The 17,251-nt window shown below is 50.4% G+C and overlaps 2 protein-coding genes across 2 annotated transcripts in view; both read right to left on the bottom strand.

The window, feature by feature from the left end:
* The window catches only part of Ap1m1 (adaptor related protein complex 1 subunit mu 1), a 16,298-nt gene extending 5,954 nt beyond the window's left edge, over window positions 1-10,344 (bottom strand). Inside the window, exons 1-5 of the mRNA XM_021218826.1 lie at window positions 10,123-10,344; window positions 4,452-4,608; window positions 1,979-2,046; window positions 1,048-1,178; window positions 132-279 (exon numbers count right to left, since the gene is read on the bottom strand). Of these exons, the coding sequence (XP_021074485.1) occupies window positions 132-279; window positions 1,048-1,178; window positions 1,979-2,046; window positions 4,452-4,608; window positions 10,123-10,164 (546 nt within the window). The 5' untranslated portion in view covers window positions 10,165-10,344. The remainder of the gene's footprint in view (window positions 1-131; window positions 280-1,047; window positions 1,179-1,978; window positions 2,047-4,451; window positions 4,609-10,122) is intronic.
* A 1,837-nt stretch (window positions 10,345-12,181) lies between these two features.
* Fam32a (family with sequence similarity 32 member A) lies at window positions 12,182-15,871 on the bottom strand. Its single transcript, XM_021219288.1, has 4 exons — window positions 15,749-15,871; window positions 15,527-15,668; window positions 13,619-13,672; window positions 12,182-13,423 (listed from the first exon to the last, which is right to left on the bottom strand). The coding sequence occupies exons 1-4, from the start codon at window positions 15,820-15,822 to the stop codon at window positions 13,355-13,357; spliced, it is 339 nt and encodes a 112-aa protein (XP_021074947.1). The 5' UTR covers window positions 15,823-15,871; the 3' UTR covers window positions 12,182-13,354.
* Between the last annotated feature and the right edge of the window lie 1,380 nt (window positions 15,872-17,251).

The raw sequence follows: 17,251 nt of genomic DNA, 5'->3' as shown, positions 1-17,251 counted from the left end.
GCCTGCCTCTGCCTCCCGAGTGTTGGGATTAAAGGTGTGTGCCACCACGCCTGGCTGGGTTTCAGTTTTATCCCTGACTTCCATCCTGGAAAAGATGGCAGGTTAGGAAAGGAAGAGAAAAGGCAGCCTACCAAGAGGTTAACAGCCTCAATGACGTCCAGGAATACTTCATTCTTCCGATACTTGATGCCTTCTGAACGCCAGGACACAGCATTGGTGACTGTGGCTGGGGGCCTAGGGGCCCCCGTTTCCAGCTTGTGGCCTTCCTGAGTGATGTACCTGTGGGCCAAATTGCTCAGTTATAGAGGTGACACACAACGTTCCACCCTGACACTGGGATGGAGCTAGGAGGAAGATTACTGAAACTCCCCATCAGGAGGCTCCAGGAGGGGTACAGTACGCATGCTATAGCAAGAGGGCCGAATACACTTCATTTCTGAGGCAAGGCACTGACTGGTGTGGGGTGGGAATGGAAGATTAAGTGGTCAGCATTGTGGGCACCTGGAGGGACTGAACCCTGTGCCACCAGGACAACAGAGCAGCGGCTTTCCCTGGACTCCCAGTCAAGTGGGGAGCTGGCACCCTAGGTCACCCTGAGGGATGGAAAGTGTAGCATGGGGCCTGCTGGTTTCTGCCTCTGCAGGTGGGATTCCCACAGACTGTCTCAGTTCAGTACAGTCAGCAAAGGCAGGGCTCTGATGAAAGCTACTGCATTTGTGTGGGTGGAAGAAACAGGGTATACCTATAGGAAAGGGCATACCTATAGGAAAGGGCCCTGACCCCAGAGGCACTCGGCAGAAACTCAAGACCAGCCCTTGGCTCAGCAGAAGTATCTGCAGGGCTGAATCCCAGTACCACACAAACACAGAATTAGGAACCCCAGTAAACAGGACACATGGCCTACTCCTGTCAGCCCAGGAGGATCAGGACCCTATCTCAAAATAACTAAAAAACAGTTGGGGCAGAAGGAACAAACTGACTGCTCTGTTGGACTGGAAACTAAGACACTAGGCGCGGGGGGGGGTCTGTGGGTACACATGTACTCACTCCTGCAAGATCTTGCTGTCAGTAGTCTGCGGGTAGCCAAAGTCCATGAGCTCATCTAGCAGCTCGTAGATGATGACAAAGTTGTCTCGGATGCTCTCCTCCTCTAACTCCTTAAAGTACTCGGAGAAGACCTGGGCCAGGTGCAGAACAGTGGGACTCAGCCCAGACCCAAGGCCACCCCAGCTGGAGTGATTGCACCCGTGGGTGACAGCACAGACCCTGAAACCAAAGATCTGAACTACAGACCACAGGCACTGGCCAGGAGTGGCTCTGTACCAGCACTTCAGCTGTCCAGACTGCCTCTGTGCTCAATCCCAACTGTGCCTGTGATCCCTGCCTCTGCCTCAAGACTGCTGCCTATCCCCATAAAGCGTTGGTTCTCTGGCTGTAGACAAGCATCTCCATTTCTTTCTTTCTTTCTTTCTTTCTTTCTTTCTTTCTTTCTTTCTTTCTTTCTTTCTTTCTTTCTCTCTCTCTCTCTCTCTCTCTCTCTCNCTCTCTTTCTTTCTTTCTTTCTTTCTTTCTTTCTTTCTTGGTTTTTCGAGACAGGGTTTCTCTGTGTAGCCCTGGCTGTCCTGGAACTCACTCTGCCTCCCAAGTGCTGGGACTAAAGGTGTGCACCACTACGCAAGGCGCATCTCCATTTCTATGGGTAGCTAGGAGACTAATAAAGGTCTTTACACTAACACAGAAGCACACAAGTGGGAAAGGCCAGCTTTGGGGAAAAATGTGCCCCAGCACCCCAATCATATTCTACCAATTAGAGGTGGCAAAGCCTGGCTGTTCACAGTGGGCCTGCTCAGGAGGAAGCCAAAAAGACAATGGGTTCCCTTGCCCCACCTCCTACCCTTGGCTAAGAGAAACCCACCCAAGAGGGAGTGCAACCCCCAAAGCCCTCTGCAGGAGGGAAGCCCCACCACCGGGGCCTTACCTGTACCACCTTGTAGAGGAAGGAGAACACCAGCGACACACAAGCATTCTTTTTTGAAGTGGCGACCACTGCAGTGGCAGTCAAGGAGCCTTCTGAGGCCAGGATACCAAACCACAGGTGCCCATCCCCATGGCTCCCTACCCCAGCTGCACTCCAGTGGTATACTGGGCCCAAGATTAGGACTAAGCCCCAGTCTGAGCCAGGCCAGAGGCATGTGGTAAGCAGAGGAGTCTTGGGGACACAGAGAGTGTAAGGTTTAAAGGATAGCTTCTGGGTACTATATTTAGGATCAAGACCGAGAGGGCCCAGCTGGGTGGGGAAGCAGCAGGGCCATGTCTCTCTTCTTTCTGTTGGTGACAAAGCTTCGGGGGAATGCTATACACATGTCTACTCACCCCAAACAGGGAGCCCACAGTAGATCAAAGTATGGGTCATTTCCTTTCAGGTACCCTTGGAAGCTTCCCACTGGGACCACACAAAGTCTGGTCATAAGGAAGCCAACACAAATTAGAAAACAGCTGAGGCTGCTGGTCTTCCTGTGAAATATTCTGCTATTTTACATGCTCTCCAAATACTAGGCCTGTTTCTGATTATGGCCTCAACAAATGGACACTATTTTTTTTCCCCGAGTCAGGGTTTCTCTGTGTAGCCCTGGCTGTTCTGGAACTCACTTTGTAGACCAGGCTGCCCTTGAACTCAGAAATCCGCCTGCCTCTGCCTCCCGAGAACTGGGATTAAAGGCTTGAGCCATCACACCTGGCCAAATGGACACTTATATAAATCAATGTGTCCTGGGAAAGATTGGCAGGTTGATTTAATAGGATATCAGTGAGACATGAAAAATACGCACTCGCTCTCTAGTGTATACATAGCCACAGGTCTCTTACAAGCATTTTCATGGGTCTCAGCCAACTAGGCATCATGTGTGATGTCCATAGAGAACAACAGTGACAAGCAGCCACTTCACTAACATGGATGGAGACATCTAGGTGTGATGGTACTTCTACCTACCTGAGGCTTGGATAACTGAAAGGAAAAATAGAGGGCTGGAGAGATGGCACAGGCTGCTCTTCCAGAAGACCTGAGTTCAATCCCCAGCACCCACATGGTGGCTTACCACTGGCTTTAACTCTAGTCCCAGAAGGATCTAATGCCTTCTTCTGGCCTGCAAACATGCAGGTAAAATATCCCTACAAATGAAAGCTTTACAAAATAAATAAATAAAAGGTTGTTAAAACAGGTAAAGAGGCCGGGCATGGTGGGCACACCTTTAATCCCAGCACTTGGGAGGCAGAGATAGGCAAATTTCTGAGTTCGAGGCCAGCCTGGTCTACAGAGTGAGTTCCAGGACAGCCAGGGCTACACAGAGAAAGCCTGTTTCGAAAAACAAAAAACAAACAAAAAACAGGTAAAGAGTTTAAATCTAAATGGTACCCAACATTGGTGGAAAAAGACATTCCTGGAGGTCATTGGTTTGTTGGATGAAAATCCCTGTGCCAAGGGTAGACTATCTCCTGTGAATTGTTGGCCAGGAAACCCTGAAGCTCCAAGAACCATGCAGGCTATTGCTGTTGGTTGAATGGCAGAACTAGATGGTAAGAGCCTATTGCTGAAGACACTGCACTTGGACTGTCGGACATGGGGAAATTAGTTGGAACCAAATGGAAACTCCCGCCCTGCTGGGTGGCTTTCATAATGCCAGAAGGGGCTGTGAAGGCTGTTGTTGAATAGACAGCAACATTCCTGCTCAGCTATGGACCCTGTGTGCTAAAATACCACATGCTAAGCAGCACATGCCTAATTGTGCAATAGTGGCACAGATATTATGGGTACCAACACCTTTCTATTGGATTTTAGGCCCACTCCACAAGAGAGTTCACATATCAGAAAAAAACCTTATGCCTGGGTGGGAGAGCAGTCAGGAGCTGCAAGGGAAGACTGTGTCCCTGGGAAGAGTTGGCATCTGTGCCTGTTGGGGGCCACACACACGCACACATTTACTTACTGACCCTGAGGGGACTGACAGCTGAAGACCTGGTACACCCCACTGCTCACTGCACAGCCAGATCTTCAGAGGTCTGCTCAAAGCCTCAATTGATTTGAGGCTGAAGCGGGGCTGGAGATGTAGGGCACATGAGAACTTTCCACCCCTACTCCTACCCAGATTCCCTCATTTGTCCACTCCTGCCTCTGACAGTGTGGCTATACATGGCAGCCAGAAATCTCTAGACCACAAAGCCACCTATAATCAGCCCACCCCATCCAAAGACCTACTAACATGACACATCTCCAAAGGACAACCTAAGGCCCAGTTGGCTCCTACTCTTGCCGTGGGCCCCTCCCTTCCTCTCCACAGCTGCAGCTTCTGGAATACTTAGCATTCCCTAGGCCTGTGCCCTCTGGCCACTCTGTTGTCCTGTGCTGGTGGGCAGGCTTATCATTCCCAAACCCCGACTCTGCAGCATAGGGATACAATACAGGTTGTTGTGCTTAATCCACATGAAACGAACACCACCATGGGCCAAGATAGGTGACAGCATGCCCTCCTCCTCCTTCTCCATCAGAATGGGCATGAAGTGCTCCACCTCTGACATGTCCACATCCCCACGGTAGTTCCTGCAGATGAGCACCTGCATCAGGAAGGAAAGAAGGGGTGGCTTCCTCTCTGAGTGCCTAAGGTTGGGGACCATCTGTGAAGGACACAACTTGAAGCTAGTCTAATTTCCACCCTAGAGAATTCCCACCACAAGGCTCTTCCTGCACCAGAAGGCAGGAAAGGAGGGTCTGCTCCCACAGACACTGGGGCAAGCTTTGCCTTGTGAGTACTCCATGCAGACCTCCTCCTGTGGGTGCACTTGGCTCTCTTGAGCACCTGATCTCCGAGGAGTCCAAGTTTATGAGATCACACTGAGGCCTGGTCTTCCTCACTGCACAGAGTCTGAACCACTGTCCATCATCCAGGGAGACTGTGGAATGGCAAAGTTAGTGGCTCCTCAGAAAGTGACACCAGAGTTAAGCATGACCCAGTGGCTCATCCTAGAGAATCAGAGAAGTTGTGTGTCCATGGACACTCACAGGAGAGTGGAGCTGGGAGTGGAGATGGGTCCAAGGAGCCCAGGTACAAATCAAATCTACTATGTAGCCAAGGACAGCCTTCAGTTCCTGCTTCTCCTGCTGCCGCCTCCTGAGTGCTGGGATGACAGGTGTGCGTCAGCCCACATAAATGAACACTCCAGTGACTGAATCTTAACTAGAGACAGACCAGAGACAAAGATATGTCTTTCAACATATGTATGGAGAATCTGGGTCTGAACCTGCCCAAAGCACTCCACAGCTAGGTTCCAGGACCCCAGGATTCCAAAATCTGAGGGCCCTCCAAAACAGTGCTGTGGTGTCTAAGGACAGCCTGCTTTGACAAAAAACATGCCTGTGGCTTTTGCTTTGTTGAGATGATTTTACTGTGTAGCCCAGGCTAGCATCAAACTCGTGGCAATCTTTTTGCCTCCAGAGTGCAGAGGCATGAGACACCAAATCCAGTTCAAATGCAACACCTCCCCCCACCGTGTATGTGTGTGTGTGTGTGTGTGTGTGTGGCCACCTCAGATAGTCTAGCTAGCCAGCATGCTCCTGAAGTCAGGTCTTCACACATTTATAGCAAACAGTTTCCCTCTAATTCTAGCACTTGGAAGCAGAGGCAGGGATGTTTACATAGTAAATTTCAGACTAGACATACATAGTGAGACACTGTCTTTAAAAAAAAATCCTAAGAGCCGGGCGTGGTGGCGCACGCCTTTAATCCCAGCACTCGGGAGGCAGAGGCAGGCGGATTTCTGAGTTCGAGGCCAGCCTGGTCTACAGAGTNCAGGCGGATTTCTGAGTTCGAGGCCAGCCTGGTCTACAGAGTGAGTTCCTGGACAGCCAGGGCTACACAAAGAAACCCTGTCTCGAAAAACCAATAGATGGATAGATAGATAGATAGATAGATAGATAGATAGATAGATAGATAGATAGATAGATAGATTCATATTTCTAGGGTTGCTGGGCTTGATAGTGCACGCCTTTAATCCCAGCACCCAGGAGGCAGAGGCAGGTGGGTCTCTGAGTTCGAGAACAGCCTGATCTACAGATCGAGTTCCAAGACAGCCAGGGAAGTTGGAGAATGGCTTGGTGCTTAAGAGTGCTACTGCTCTTTCAGAGGCCCCAGGTTCTGTTCCCAGCATTCATACTGGGTAGCTCACAGCTGCTTATAACTCCAGCTCTAGGGGATTTGATGTCTTCTGGCCTCCAGGGGCACCTGCACACTTGTGTATACACCAGTATCCCTCTCCCCTACACCCTCCCCCACATTTTTTTTTAAAAAATCAGGATTCAGGGTTAGTAGAGGACAGATATAGAACGTGAATGCAGGACATGGGACTCCGAGATGCAGGACATGAAGATGCCCAGGGTAGGATCTACCTATCACTGTCCATAGTGAAAAAACAAACAAACAGGAAGTGCTCCCTGGAGGACCCTGAGGAAGTGGCTGCAGGAAGGGGCCACGAGGAAGCTGTGGGTGAGGGCCCTGTTACTTGGTGACAGTGCCTGTCTTGTCACACTGTCTGCTATCAGCATGGCTGGTTGGCCGTGTGGCAGCGCTACAGCAATCCTGAGCTGCAGTGCTGGACGGGCACCGCCTGCTGCCGAATCTGTCACTTCAGAAAGCACTGTCTCTGCTGCTTCTAGCTGGGAAGCTGCAGTGAGGACAGTTCCTTTCGAGTCCTTTTTGGGCCTTGTGGGGACATAGTACCCACAGAGTAAGGCTTTGGGTCTGATGCTCCCCACCCCATCTGAGGAACTCACACTTGCCCACTTCTATTCCTTTTGCTATTATCTCTTATATGGTAGGCTGGTTAGTTTTATAGATTCCAATGCTCAGAGAGGTGGAGCTGCCTGCCTGAGATAACACAGAGAGAGAGAGCAGGGTCACAATCTCAGAGGCATCCTTACTCCCACTTACTGTGTGGTTGCCTGTGCTCACTGAGAACAGTTGTCCTGGCAGCTCTAAGCTCACTTTCTTCCCCAGATGTGCAGGGACTGGGCTAGTCTGGTCAGAGCCTGCCAGAAGGCCTGACTGTTTACCTCACCAGGGCTGCTCAGGAGTTTGTTTGCTTGCTCAGAAAACAGAGTGAAGCTATGTGATGGCTACCACCATGGTAGCCAAGGTCAACATGGATCCTTTTCCTTCTCAGCAGAACACCTTGGAACTTGCTGAGTTCTGTCTAACAGCTAGGCTCTGCTCTGGGCATCAGGAGCCAGTATGGAATGAGTTTGGTATGTCTTCTCAGGAACATCGGAGGAGAAAGGAATGGACAGATAAACATGCATGTAATGCAGTGGGCAATATGAACTTGAAGACGCAGTGTGCTCAGGGTGGGGTAGGGTATGATCCCAGTTAGGGCAGGCAGAAGAGGCTTCCTGGAGGAGGTGCTGTGTGAATTGAAGCCAGGCCACACAGATGCAGATACAAAGGTCCCAAGGCAGAAGCAGACAGGTTGTCTTGACACCTGCTTTAGTGTTCCCACTGGCTAAAGTGGAATGAGCCACAGTCACATGGAAAAGCACTGGGTGGGAGGGTGGAGGAGAATATGAGAACTCAGACTATACAGGTCCCTGTGAGCAACTGGGGCTTTGTTCTCAGTGCCCAAAAGGGAAGCATGGAGAGAGGAAGGTGGGGAAGCAATATTTCTGTACTCCAGACCTAGAGTCACCAGAGCCACACTGCGAAGCAAGGAAACTGCTGGGTGGTTGGGGAAGCAACAGACAGCAGCCAAGTGTTCTTGGAGGACCTCCTATTTGCCAAAAGTAGCCACATGGAATCCCTTGGTAATGAGAGGCTCAGTGTGGCATGTTGTCATGAGTCCGGTTTGATTTTGGAAGGAGGCAGGAAAGTCTACAGCCTCCCTGGGTAGCTTTTTAGAGACAGGTCTGATCACATCCAAACCTGGGGACTCCTGCCTGGAACTGCAGTGGCCCTGGAACTTCCTCCCACTGCATCCCCAAAGTCCCAGCACCAATCTATGGGCTGACCTACACCCTACATGCCAACTGGGACATCTCACCTTCTCAGAACCACATTGGATGCCTGTTCTGCCTGCATGTCTTTTGTAACCTTCTCTAAATGCCAAACAGAAGGCAAATAACTGTTCGGTTGCTGGTCCAAATGTTTCCTGCTAGGCTAAGAGGCCTGTGGAACCCAAATACTATGCTCTGTTGACCTTGCTAGGGCCAGGCTTGTCTCACATCTATACTCAATGACTCAGATAAGGCTCTTCAGATCCATTAGGAAAGCAAGGCTCAGACAGGCCAAGGTGCTTGTCTAGGACCACACACCTCAGCTGCAGAGATTGGCTGAATCCGCATGTAAACACTGCTCTACAGCTTCAGCCCAGGATGGGTACTTGCCAGTGCCAATGAGATGTTTGCTAAAGGAACAAGCAAGCCACAACAAGCAAGCTACGACAGGCAGACCACTAACTCTAGGCCGGGGGGGGGGGGGGGGCAGAGCATATGCCATGAGACCTAGGGAACATTGCCCCTACCCAGCTTCCCAAAAGGCTGTGGAGGAGGCCCAGGTCTGGGACTCACCAGTTGTTGATCTTGGGTGACATACAAGGCAGGTACACACTCAAGGGACTAAGGAAAATGTGGTGAGTGGGGCTCTTCTAAACTCTAGCTCTTCCATGTAGACTGGACATCAATGTTCTTTCACTGATAAATGTTGGACTTGCTTACTGTGGCTGGACCTGTTCTGGTAGCTTCCAAACATAAGAGGCTGGCCACTTGCCTTCCACTCTGACGGCCTGAGGTAGAGCGGCAGCGCCTTTCTTAAGGCTAAATGTGCCTTCCTGGAAGAGGCTCTTGCATAGAGTACACGGTAGCTGCCTGACAGAGCTTGTTGTTCTAGGCTCTCTCCTCAGCACCACACAACCATCCATTAGGCTAGGGAGACAGCTCAGTCTGTAAAGTATTTTCCAAATATCTGACCTGAACTCTATGCCCAGATCCCAGGGACAGCCAGGTGCTTACCAGGCGGTGGTGGCCACGCCTTAATCCCAGCACCTGGGAGGCAGAGGCAGGCCAGTCTCTAAATTCAAGGTCAGCCTGGGCTACAGAGTGAGTTCCAGGACAGCCAGGGCTACACAGAGAAAACTTGTCTCATAAAACCAAGAGGGGTAAAAAGTCAGATTCTGCTGGGAAGTACAGACAGGCAGATCCATGTGTTTTAAAGGTTCAGGCAGCCCAGCTCAGTCTAGTGACCCGAGTTGGATAACAAGAGCCCATGTAAAGTGCCAGGGGTCTCTTTCCTCCACACACCGCTGTAACACACAAATGAAGATTTCTTTCTCAGATAACCCTGGGAAAGATGCCAGGGTCCTGTTTCTGCCCAGGGCCTTCATGTCTCAGCAGTCTTTGTTATTCCCAGTCAGGAAAGCTCTCCCTGATTCTTCAGTTGCGGCTGCTAGTCCACTATGAAGACATGGCCCCAATAGGTATTCATCTATTTGTGTTTTTCCAAGTGACTAAGTTGAGCAACGACAGATTCGGCTAACCCACGGTGGTCCAGGGCTTAGCTCTTGCCTGGCGAGAATGCTTCCAGGCGGCTACTTCCCGGTAGTCAGTGTGACTCTGGGCAGTCTGTTTCCCCCTCTAAAACCACAATTTTATCATTCGCTTCTCAATGTCACAGGAAGCTCAGCGGCTCTAGGGAACGCTGAAGCCTGTGGAGCGAGGGGCCGACCTAAGGCCATAGTCCCCGCCACGCCTCTGGCCAAGGGTCGCACGGTCCCCAGGGTGCAGGGTCCTGCTACAGGAGTTCGCAGAAGCTAGAGTCCGGTACCCAGGCGCATAAGGAGGGAAAGGGGCAAAGCGGACAGTTACCTAGCAACCGCAGCCCACCAAGTTGGCTAGCAATGGGGCGGGACTCGCGGAAAGACCACCGCCCATTTCCTAGCATCAGGGTAGGGCTGGCAAGTGAGGCTGCCCCGCCTGCCTGACGCCCTAGCTGGGCTGGTCGGCCAGTTGCCTAGCAACAGGGTGGGTCCCGACAGGGCGAGGGCCCGTTGGTTGCTTGGCAACGTGGAGGGTGGAGAACCCTTTAGTACCTTGCCCTTCAGATCCAGTACGTAGACGGCGCTGGCGGACATGGCGGCTTTGGAAGGTCTCGGCAGTAGCCCAGGGCGGCGGCAACGGCAGGAACTGCGGGCGTTCAGCAAGGCCCGGCGCGCCCCGAGACACTTCCCTCCACTTCCGGTCCATGAAGCAGCGCGTGGACCGTTATGTCCGGTCTGAAGGGAGCCGCAAGTGCGCAGGCGCACAACCGAATAAGTGCAGGCGCAGTAGGAACTTTTTGGCAGTATTTTTCACCCACAGCTCAAACGGGCCGGAAGTCGGGGGCGTGGCCTTCCTGAGGAGCGGGGCCTGGAGGACCAGGGCGGGGCGGCTTCGTCATTACTCCTGGGACCTGAAGGACGGGCTGTGGAATGAAGGTGGACGCTTCCAAGCCTGTTGCTGTGAGAAGACGCTGAAAGCCGAACCGATCTGGAGTTGAGCCTTGCTTTCCGCAGAAGTCAAGTACACGAATATCCCGTCACTGACTGTGACTCGCCGTTAGGTGGCGCTTAGAAGTCAGTCTCTCAATGGCAATCAAGCCTTCTCAGCCATCACTTGTCTGTGTCAACCTGTCAACTGACTGGGCTTCACCCGGCTTGCCCCAGTGAACCCAGGGTAGCACGTGTGGACCTTAGCCTGTGCCTAATGCAAAGTAAGGCTGATTACATTTTAATTCTGCCATTCTTTTTTTTTTTTTTTTTTCCGAGACAGGGATTCTCTGTGTAGCCCTGGCTGTCCTGGAACTCACGTTGTAGACCTGGCTGGCCTCTACCTCCCGAGTGCTGGGATTAAAGGTGTGTGCCACCACACCCGGCTTAATTCTGCCATTCTTAACCACCTTTCTGCCATAAGGAACCCATCAACACCGCCCCCCCATGGGCTTTTTTTTTTTTTTTTACTTTGTTCTTGTACACATAGGGAAGTCAGAGGAATAGTGGCAGGGGTCAGCTCTCTCCAGATGTCAAACCCAGGTTTTCAGTCTGGGTAGCAAGACCCCCCCCCCCCTCCCAGCCACTTCAGTTTTTTAGGACTGCAGCAGTATTCTTTTTTTTTTTTTTTTTTTAGAAAATATTTATTTTTATCAGTCCTCTGTCAGATCCCACTATAAATGGTTGTGAGCCACAGGATCTCTGAAAGAGCAGCTAGTGTTCTTAACTGCTGAGCCATCTCTCTCTCCAGGCCACTATTCACTCTTAACCACTGAGATCTCTCCAAATTGTTACCAACACTACATCTGGTGCCTCACAACTGCTTGTTACTCCAATTCTCGATGATCTGACTCCTCTGGCCTCTGTGGACACTGCACATGTATACACACCCACATGGACACATAACTTAAAAATATTAGTAGCACTTGGAAGGCAGAGGCAGGCAGATCTGTATTCCAGGCCAGCCAGAGTTATTTAGTAAGATACGGTCTAAAATTTTTTAATTTCTCTGCCACTTTCATACATGTAGTATTTTGATATTAGTCCATTTCCTTATTATCCCCTCCCTTTTTTGTTGTTTTGTTTTGTTTTTCGAGACAGGGTTTTCTCTGTGTAGCCTTGGCTGTCCTGGAACTCACTTTGTAGACCAGGCTGGCCTCGAACTCAGAAATCCACCTACCTGCCTCTGCCTCCCAAGTGCTGGGATTAAAGGCATGTGCCACCACACCCGGCCTTACTTTTTATTTAAATATTTATTGTGTGTATTGTGTATGAGTATGTGGAGTTCAAAGGACAATTTGTGGGAATCAGTTCTCTCCTTCCAGCATGTGGATCCTGGGACTTGAACTTAGTTCTTCAGGCGTGCACCTGCCAGGCCATCTTGCTAACCTCCAGGTAGGGCTGTGGATTGGCAGCCTGAGCTATAGAACCTATGTAAAGGAAGCAAAAAGGGCATGGTGGTGCATGCCTTCAATCCTAGCACTCCAGAGACAGAGGCAAGAGGAGCTAATAGCTTGATCTACACAGTATTTCAGGACAGCCAACCCTGTGCTCCCAACCCTGCTCCAAGTCAAACAAAAAACACCAAACAAGTAAATCTCATACATCTGTTTCATGCACAAAGTTCTTTAAAAAGACTGTGTATTTTGTACACTATGTTCAAAGACAGAAAAAAAATTAATATGACTTTATGCTATGTGCATAGGAGCAAATCAAATGTATGCAAACCTGTGACAGTCACTGCAACACCTCATTACATATTACAAAAATCATTGTGTTCCCCATTCCCCAAGTCTGGAAAAATTCCCAAATCCACAATGGTCCTAAACACTTGACACAAGGTATGCACACACCATCTCCCTCAGGTGTGAACACAGTTCACTTGGACTGTGACATAGCTCAGTGGGTAAAATCACTTGCAGCCAAGTCTCACAACCCGAGCTGGAGTGCATTCTTCATTCTTCAGGGACATGGGCAGAATGAAAAGGTGCCCCTGTGAAGGACAGCCAGTACAGACAACATTCACACTCCATAACTGGTATTCACTTTATTCCAGACATGTCAGCTCCACTAATTTGTCATTCTTTCCGTATCTATGGCCAAAGAAGCTGCATCTCTCAACAGTGTGTGCAGAAACTCTTCAAGTGGTCCCCTTAGTCCCTCAGATGCCACAGCTCTGCAGCATCTGCACCACTATACCATGTCTACTGGCACTTTGCCTGGGCCACATCTAGCATTTGGTATTCTTAGACCAGGAATGCCAACCAGGCTTATGCCACATGCCACATACTTAAAAATCCAGGTGCCATCACTGAGAACTGAGATTAGCAACATCTGCCATNNCAGTCCACTGGGTGGACTGTGGGACAGGCTATGTGCTGGAGACCTGTGTCCTGTGTCCCACTCTTGCTTCAGGTGGTGTTGCAGATGCAATCTGATGTCCAGGTGGCCCAAAATGGAGCCTCACTGTGGGAACATCTGTGGTGGCCCACATGAGCCTCTGTCCTGGCACTGTGGTGTAAGTGAAGACAGATGCTGCAATGGGGGTGGGAAGGGGGCCATCCTTCCATGGCCTTCACCCAGAAATGACCTCAGCATGTCAATCTACAATGTTGCTGTCCAAACAGGAAAGGGAACTACCCCAAAACCAAAACCCAGTGAAAGAACACCCTGACTTTAATCAAGGCTCAGAAAACCTAGTCTCAGCAGATGCACCAGCCAGGTGTAAAACATTCTAGAAAACACGGAGGGACAAAACACCGTCAACCTGGCTTCTGCCTTTTGCACCAGGAGCAGGTTACTTGGTCCAGCTGACTTTGGGAATGTCATAGTGCTCAGTGAGTGTGTCCAGGTGTCGGTTGAAGTCCTGTGGAAGACAGACCACATCAGTGTGAGATGGCAGTATCGCCGCCTGCACCCAGACCATCTCACATACTCCACCACAGGTCTCACAGCACCCAAAACAAGCCATGCCTGAGGGTGGGCTCCAACAGTCCAAGCTGCACTGTCTGGGCTCTGGCTACCCCCCATGGCTCAGTCTGCCGACAGGTGCAGGGCTCACCTCCACTCTCTGTTTGTGGGTTTTTGATGCCTTCTTCAGAATTCTTTCCATTTGCTGGAGAGAGAAGAGACCAGGGTGAGTCCCCATGACTGACAGAGCTCAGGCTGGAGCTGCACACATGGGGGTAGGGAGCCATAGCTCATTGGTGCCCAAAGCAGCTGCCCTATTTGGGAGGGACTCTGCTTAGTCTCCCTACAACCCCAGTATTCCTCATGGGCAGATCCTGCCAAAAGCTGGGACCTGGCTTTGAGTGGCCTGGAGCCACATCCCACACAAGCAGACTCCTCTCTGGAGTGAGAGACCCCAGGGAGGAAGGGCAGAACCCGAGTGCAAGCTCAGTGCTCCAGCTCTCATTTCTGTTGCTATGACAACATACCCAGGCAGGAAAGCAGCAACTTAGGGAGAAGGGCTATCTGGCTGGCTATTTCACCTTACAGTCCATAAAGAGGGAAAGTGAAGGCAGAGACTGAAGGGCCACAACTCAGTCAAGAGCAGAGATACATGGAAGTGAGCATGCTTCATGCTCAGTTTTCCTCTGCTGTTACACGGTTCAAACCCAAACTCTGGGGGCTAAAGATCTCCAGCTCAGTTCAGAGCCAGCACCAAATGGTGGCTCCCAATTTTCTGTAATGACACCCTTCCACACCTACTACATCCTATGGGAATGTCAGTGCTCAGTGAGTGTGTCCAGGTGTCTGCTGAAGTCCTGTAGAAGACAGACTACACCAGTGAACCAGGTTGGCAGTGTCCCCATCTCTCCCCAGCCCATCTCACATACCCCACTACAGGTCTCATAGCACCCCAAAGGAGCCTGAGGAGGCACCATGCCTGAGGTGTGCCCCAACTGTCCAAGCTCCCCCTCTGGCAGCACAGCACAAGAAGACAACACACTCATACACATAAATAAAATTTCCAAAGTTTTCCACCCAGGGCTGGAGAGATGGCTCAGAGGTTAAGAGCACTGACTGCTCTCCTAGAGGTCCTGAGTTCAATTCCCAGCCCACATGGTGGCTCATACCATCTGTAATGAGGCCTGGTGCCCTTTTCTGGTTTGCAGGCATAACACTGCATACATAATAAAGTCTTCCACTCAGGACCAGAGCTGCCAACGACAGCAGGAAGGGGTGGCAGATCCTAGGGGACTCTAGTTTGTGTCAAGTTGTCAATTAGGGTGCCCAGAAGGGCGACAAGACCATAGCCAGCCAGCCTGTGTCATTCAATTGCAGAAGCAAAAATAAAAAATAAAAAGTGACTCCACTGAAGTACAGGCTAGACCAGACCAGAGAACACAACTGGCTGGGAGACAGCAAGGTGACCAGAACCTGCAGATTACCACCCATCCCAGAAACCCTGTGGGAGTTCGAATACATAACTGATGCCCTTGTTGGATGGAGATGGTGCCTCCCTGGGTTTTATCAGCACAGGGTCATCACATTGTCACACTGCATCCCACAAGTTCAAGTCTACAGAGACAGTGCCAGGACAACCAGGGCCACACAAAGAAACCTGTCTCAACTCAAACTAAACAAACAAACACCCAAAATAACTAGTACGGCCTTGTGGGCCATGCCAGCCTCTCCAGGAACTAAAAAGCTGAGGCAGTAGTTCAGGGCCAACTGCAGCCTACAAAGAGAGTTACAGAAGAGCCTGGGTTCCATCCAACACACACACACAACCTTCAAATAACAAAAGTACATTTGAAGCTACGAAAGCGAGTTGTCATGGAAACAGACTTTGTGGTAACTTAAGAACAACGAACGTGGCCAGCATTAACAGCTGATGACACCTGTCTTCCCAGCTCACAGGAAGACTTCTTTAGGCAGGGCTACCAATCCAGGCTACAAAGAGCAGGGGGAAGGCCTGGGCTACACGGGCAGTTGGCGCCGGCCTGTTCTGCTCCTGCCTCACCCGCTTCTCCTGCATCTTTTCGAAGGCTGCCTGCGCCGGCGTGCGCTTGTCCAGGCAGCGCCTCTTCTCCTCCTCGCTCTTCTTGCTCGTCCCCATGGCCTCCAGCATCTTGGCCTTGTCTTTGTCTTTCTTCTTCTTCTTCCTGAGGGAGAGGGGGCCGGTAAGAGGGGCCGGAGCTGGGGGTCGGCCCTCAGGGACAGACCGCGGGCTCCCGGGCCTCACCGCTTTGTCACGCCGAGCTCTGCCACGCCTTTCAGCTTCAGGGGACCCTTCTGGACCTGCTCGTAGGCCTCCATAGCGCTCGCAAGCCGTGCCCCGGGAACTCCGCCACACTTCCTGTTTGCAAACAGTACTTCCGGCCGAAGCCCTCCTCGCCTCCTTCTGATTGGTCAGCTAGGACGCATGCGTCTTCAGGGTTCAGATTAAGGACACACTTCCGGTTTCTGGTAGCCGTGGCAACTGTCCAACAACAAAGCCCGACTAAAGCCACACTTCGTATTTGGGCATCTATTTCTGCCTTTATGGGCATCCACTTTTGCTTTGCGGCATTATTTACTTAATTACTTTTTTTCCGATTTAGAGAATTACAATTACCTACCCAGCACTCCAGAGACAGAGGCAGGAGGATCTCTGGATCTCTGGATTCAGCGTGTTTTACATAGTGACTTCAGGACAGCCAGAACTAAAGACTGTGTCTCGAAATAAGTAATAAGAAAGAATAAATCTTAAAAATTACATTAAAAGTTAGTTACCTGTATACGTGTATGTGAGTGTGTGTACCCACATGCCAGAGCGCACATGTGGAGGACAGAGGACACCTTGTAATCGCGCCTCTCACGCTGCGGGTTCCTGGGAATCAGACTGATGTGGTCATATTTATAGACGAAGAGCCTTTATCAGCTGAGTCATTTCAATGGTCACAATTATTTTTCTGTGAGTTTGAGAGCAGAAGTGTCATGACACTAAATGAGTCTGATAAACGTGGAATTTGCTGTGTAGATTGCTCTGACCTCCAGCTTGCTGCAGTTCTGACTCAGCATGCAGAAAACTGGAACTACAGGTGTGTGCCACTGCCCTAGCTTGTCTTGTTGATGTTTTATAGAGGACAGACTTGCTATGTAGCAGATGATTAAACTGTCTTTTTGTTTGTTTTGAGACAGGGTCTCACTGTGTAGCCTTGGCTGTCCTTGTACTCCCTATGTAGGCCATGCTGTTGTGAATTCAGGGATATTCACCTGCCTCTGCCTCCCAAGGGTTGAGTTTAAAGGTGTGTGCCACCATGCCCAACAACCTTACTTCCCAACTACTGGGATCACAGATGTGCTGGGATTTTTTTGTTTTCTGTACCAATTTTGGAGAGTGGGAGGTTACAATTATTTGTGTGCTGTGTAGAGCAAGTAGAGGTCAGAGCACAACTGTGGGAGCTGGTTTGTTCCTTCCACTGTGTGTCCAGGGAATCAGGACCCTAGTGCTACTCTCTCTGTGAGAGGCTCTCTGTCTGTGATATATATATCAGCCTCCAGAACCACATTGAAAGTAACATTCTGACCTTAAAACCCAGTATAGAGGGACTAACACCTGCCAAAATGGGAACAAAGATCTAATCCATCAAAAATCTAGTCCATGTTCTAGGATCCAGGAAAGTCCCTAAGTACACTAACATTGCCTTTCCACTTCTGCTTCTTGCTATTCTTTTTTTTATTTGTTTGTTTGTTTTGGTTTTTT

The sequence above is a fragment of the Mus pahari genome, chromosome 19 (assembly GCF_900095145.1).
Source record: "Mus pahari chromosome 19, PAHARI_EIJ_v1.1, whole genome shotgun sequence".
Taxonomy (NCBI): Eukaryota; Metazoa; Chordata; class Mammalia; order Rodentia; family Muridae; genus Mus; species Mus pahari.
This window is presented reverse-complemented; position numbering and strand designations above follow the sequence as displayed.

Bases quoted from the DNA above. Each gene is read 5' to 3' on its own strand.
- Fam32a (XM_021219288.1), bottom strand. From the start codon at position 15,822: ATGGAGGCCTACGAGCAGGTCCAGAAGGGTCCCCTGAAGCTGAAAGGC. The intron at 15,669-15,748 runs GTGAGGCCCGGG...CCTCTCCCTCAG, and splicing joins GAGCTCGGCGTGACAAAGCG to GAAGAAGAAGAAGAAAGACA. The intron at 13,673-15,526 runs GTGAGGCAGGAG...TTCTCTCTCCAG, and splicing joins AAAAGATGCAGGAGAAGCGG to CAAATGGAAAGAATTCTGAA.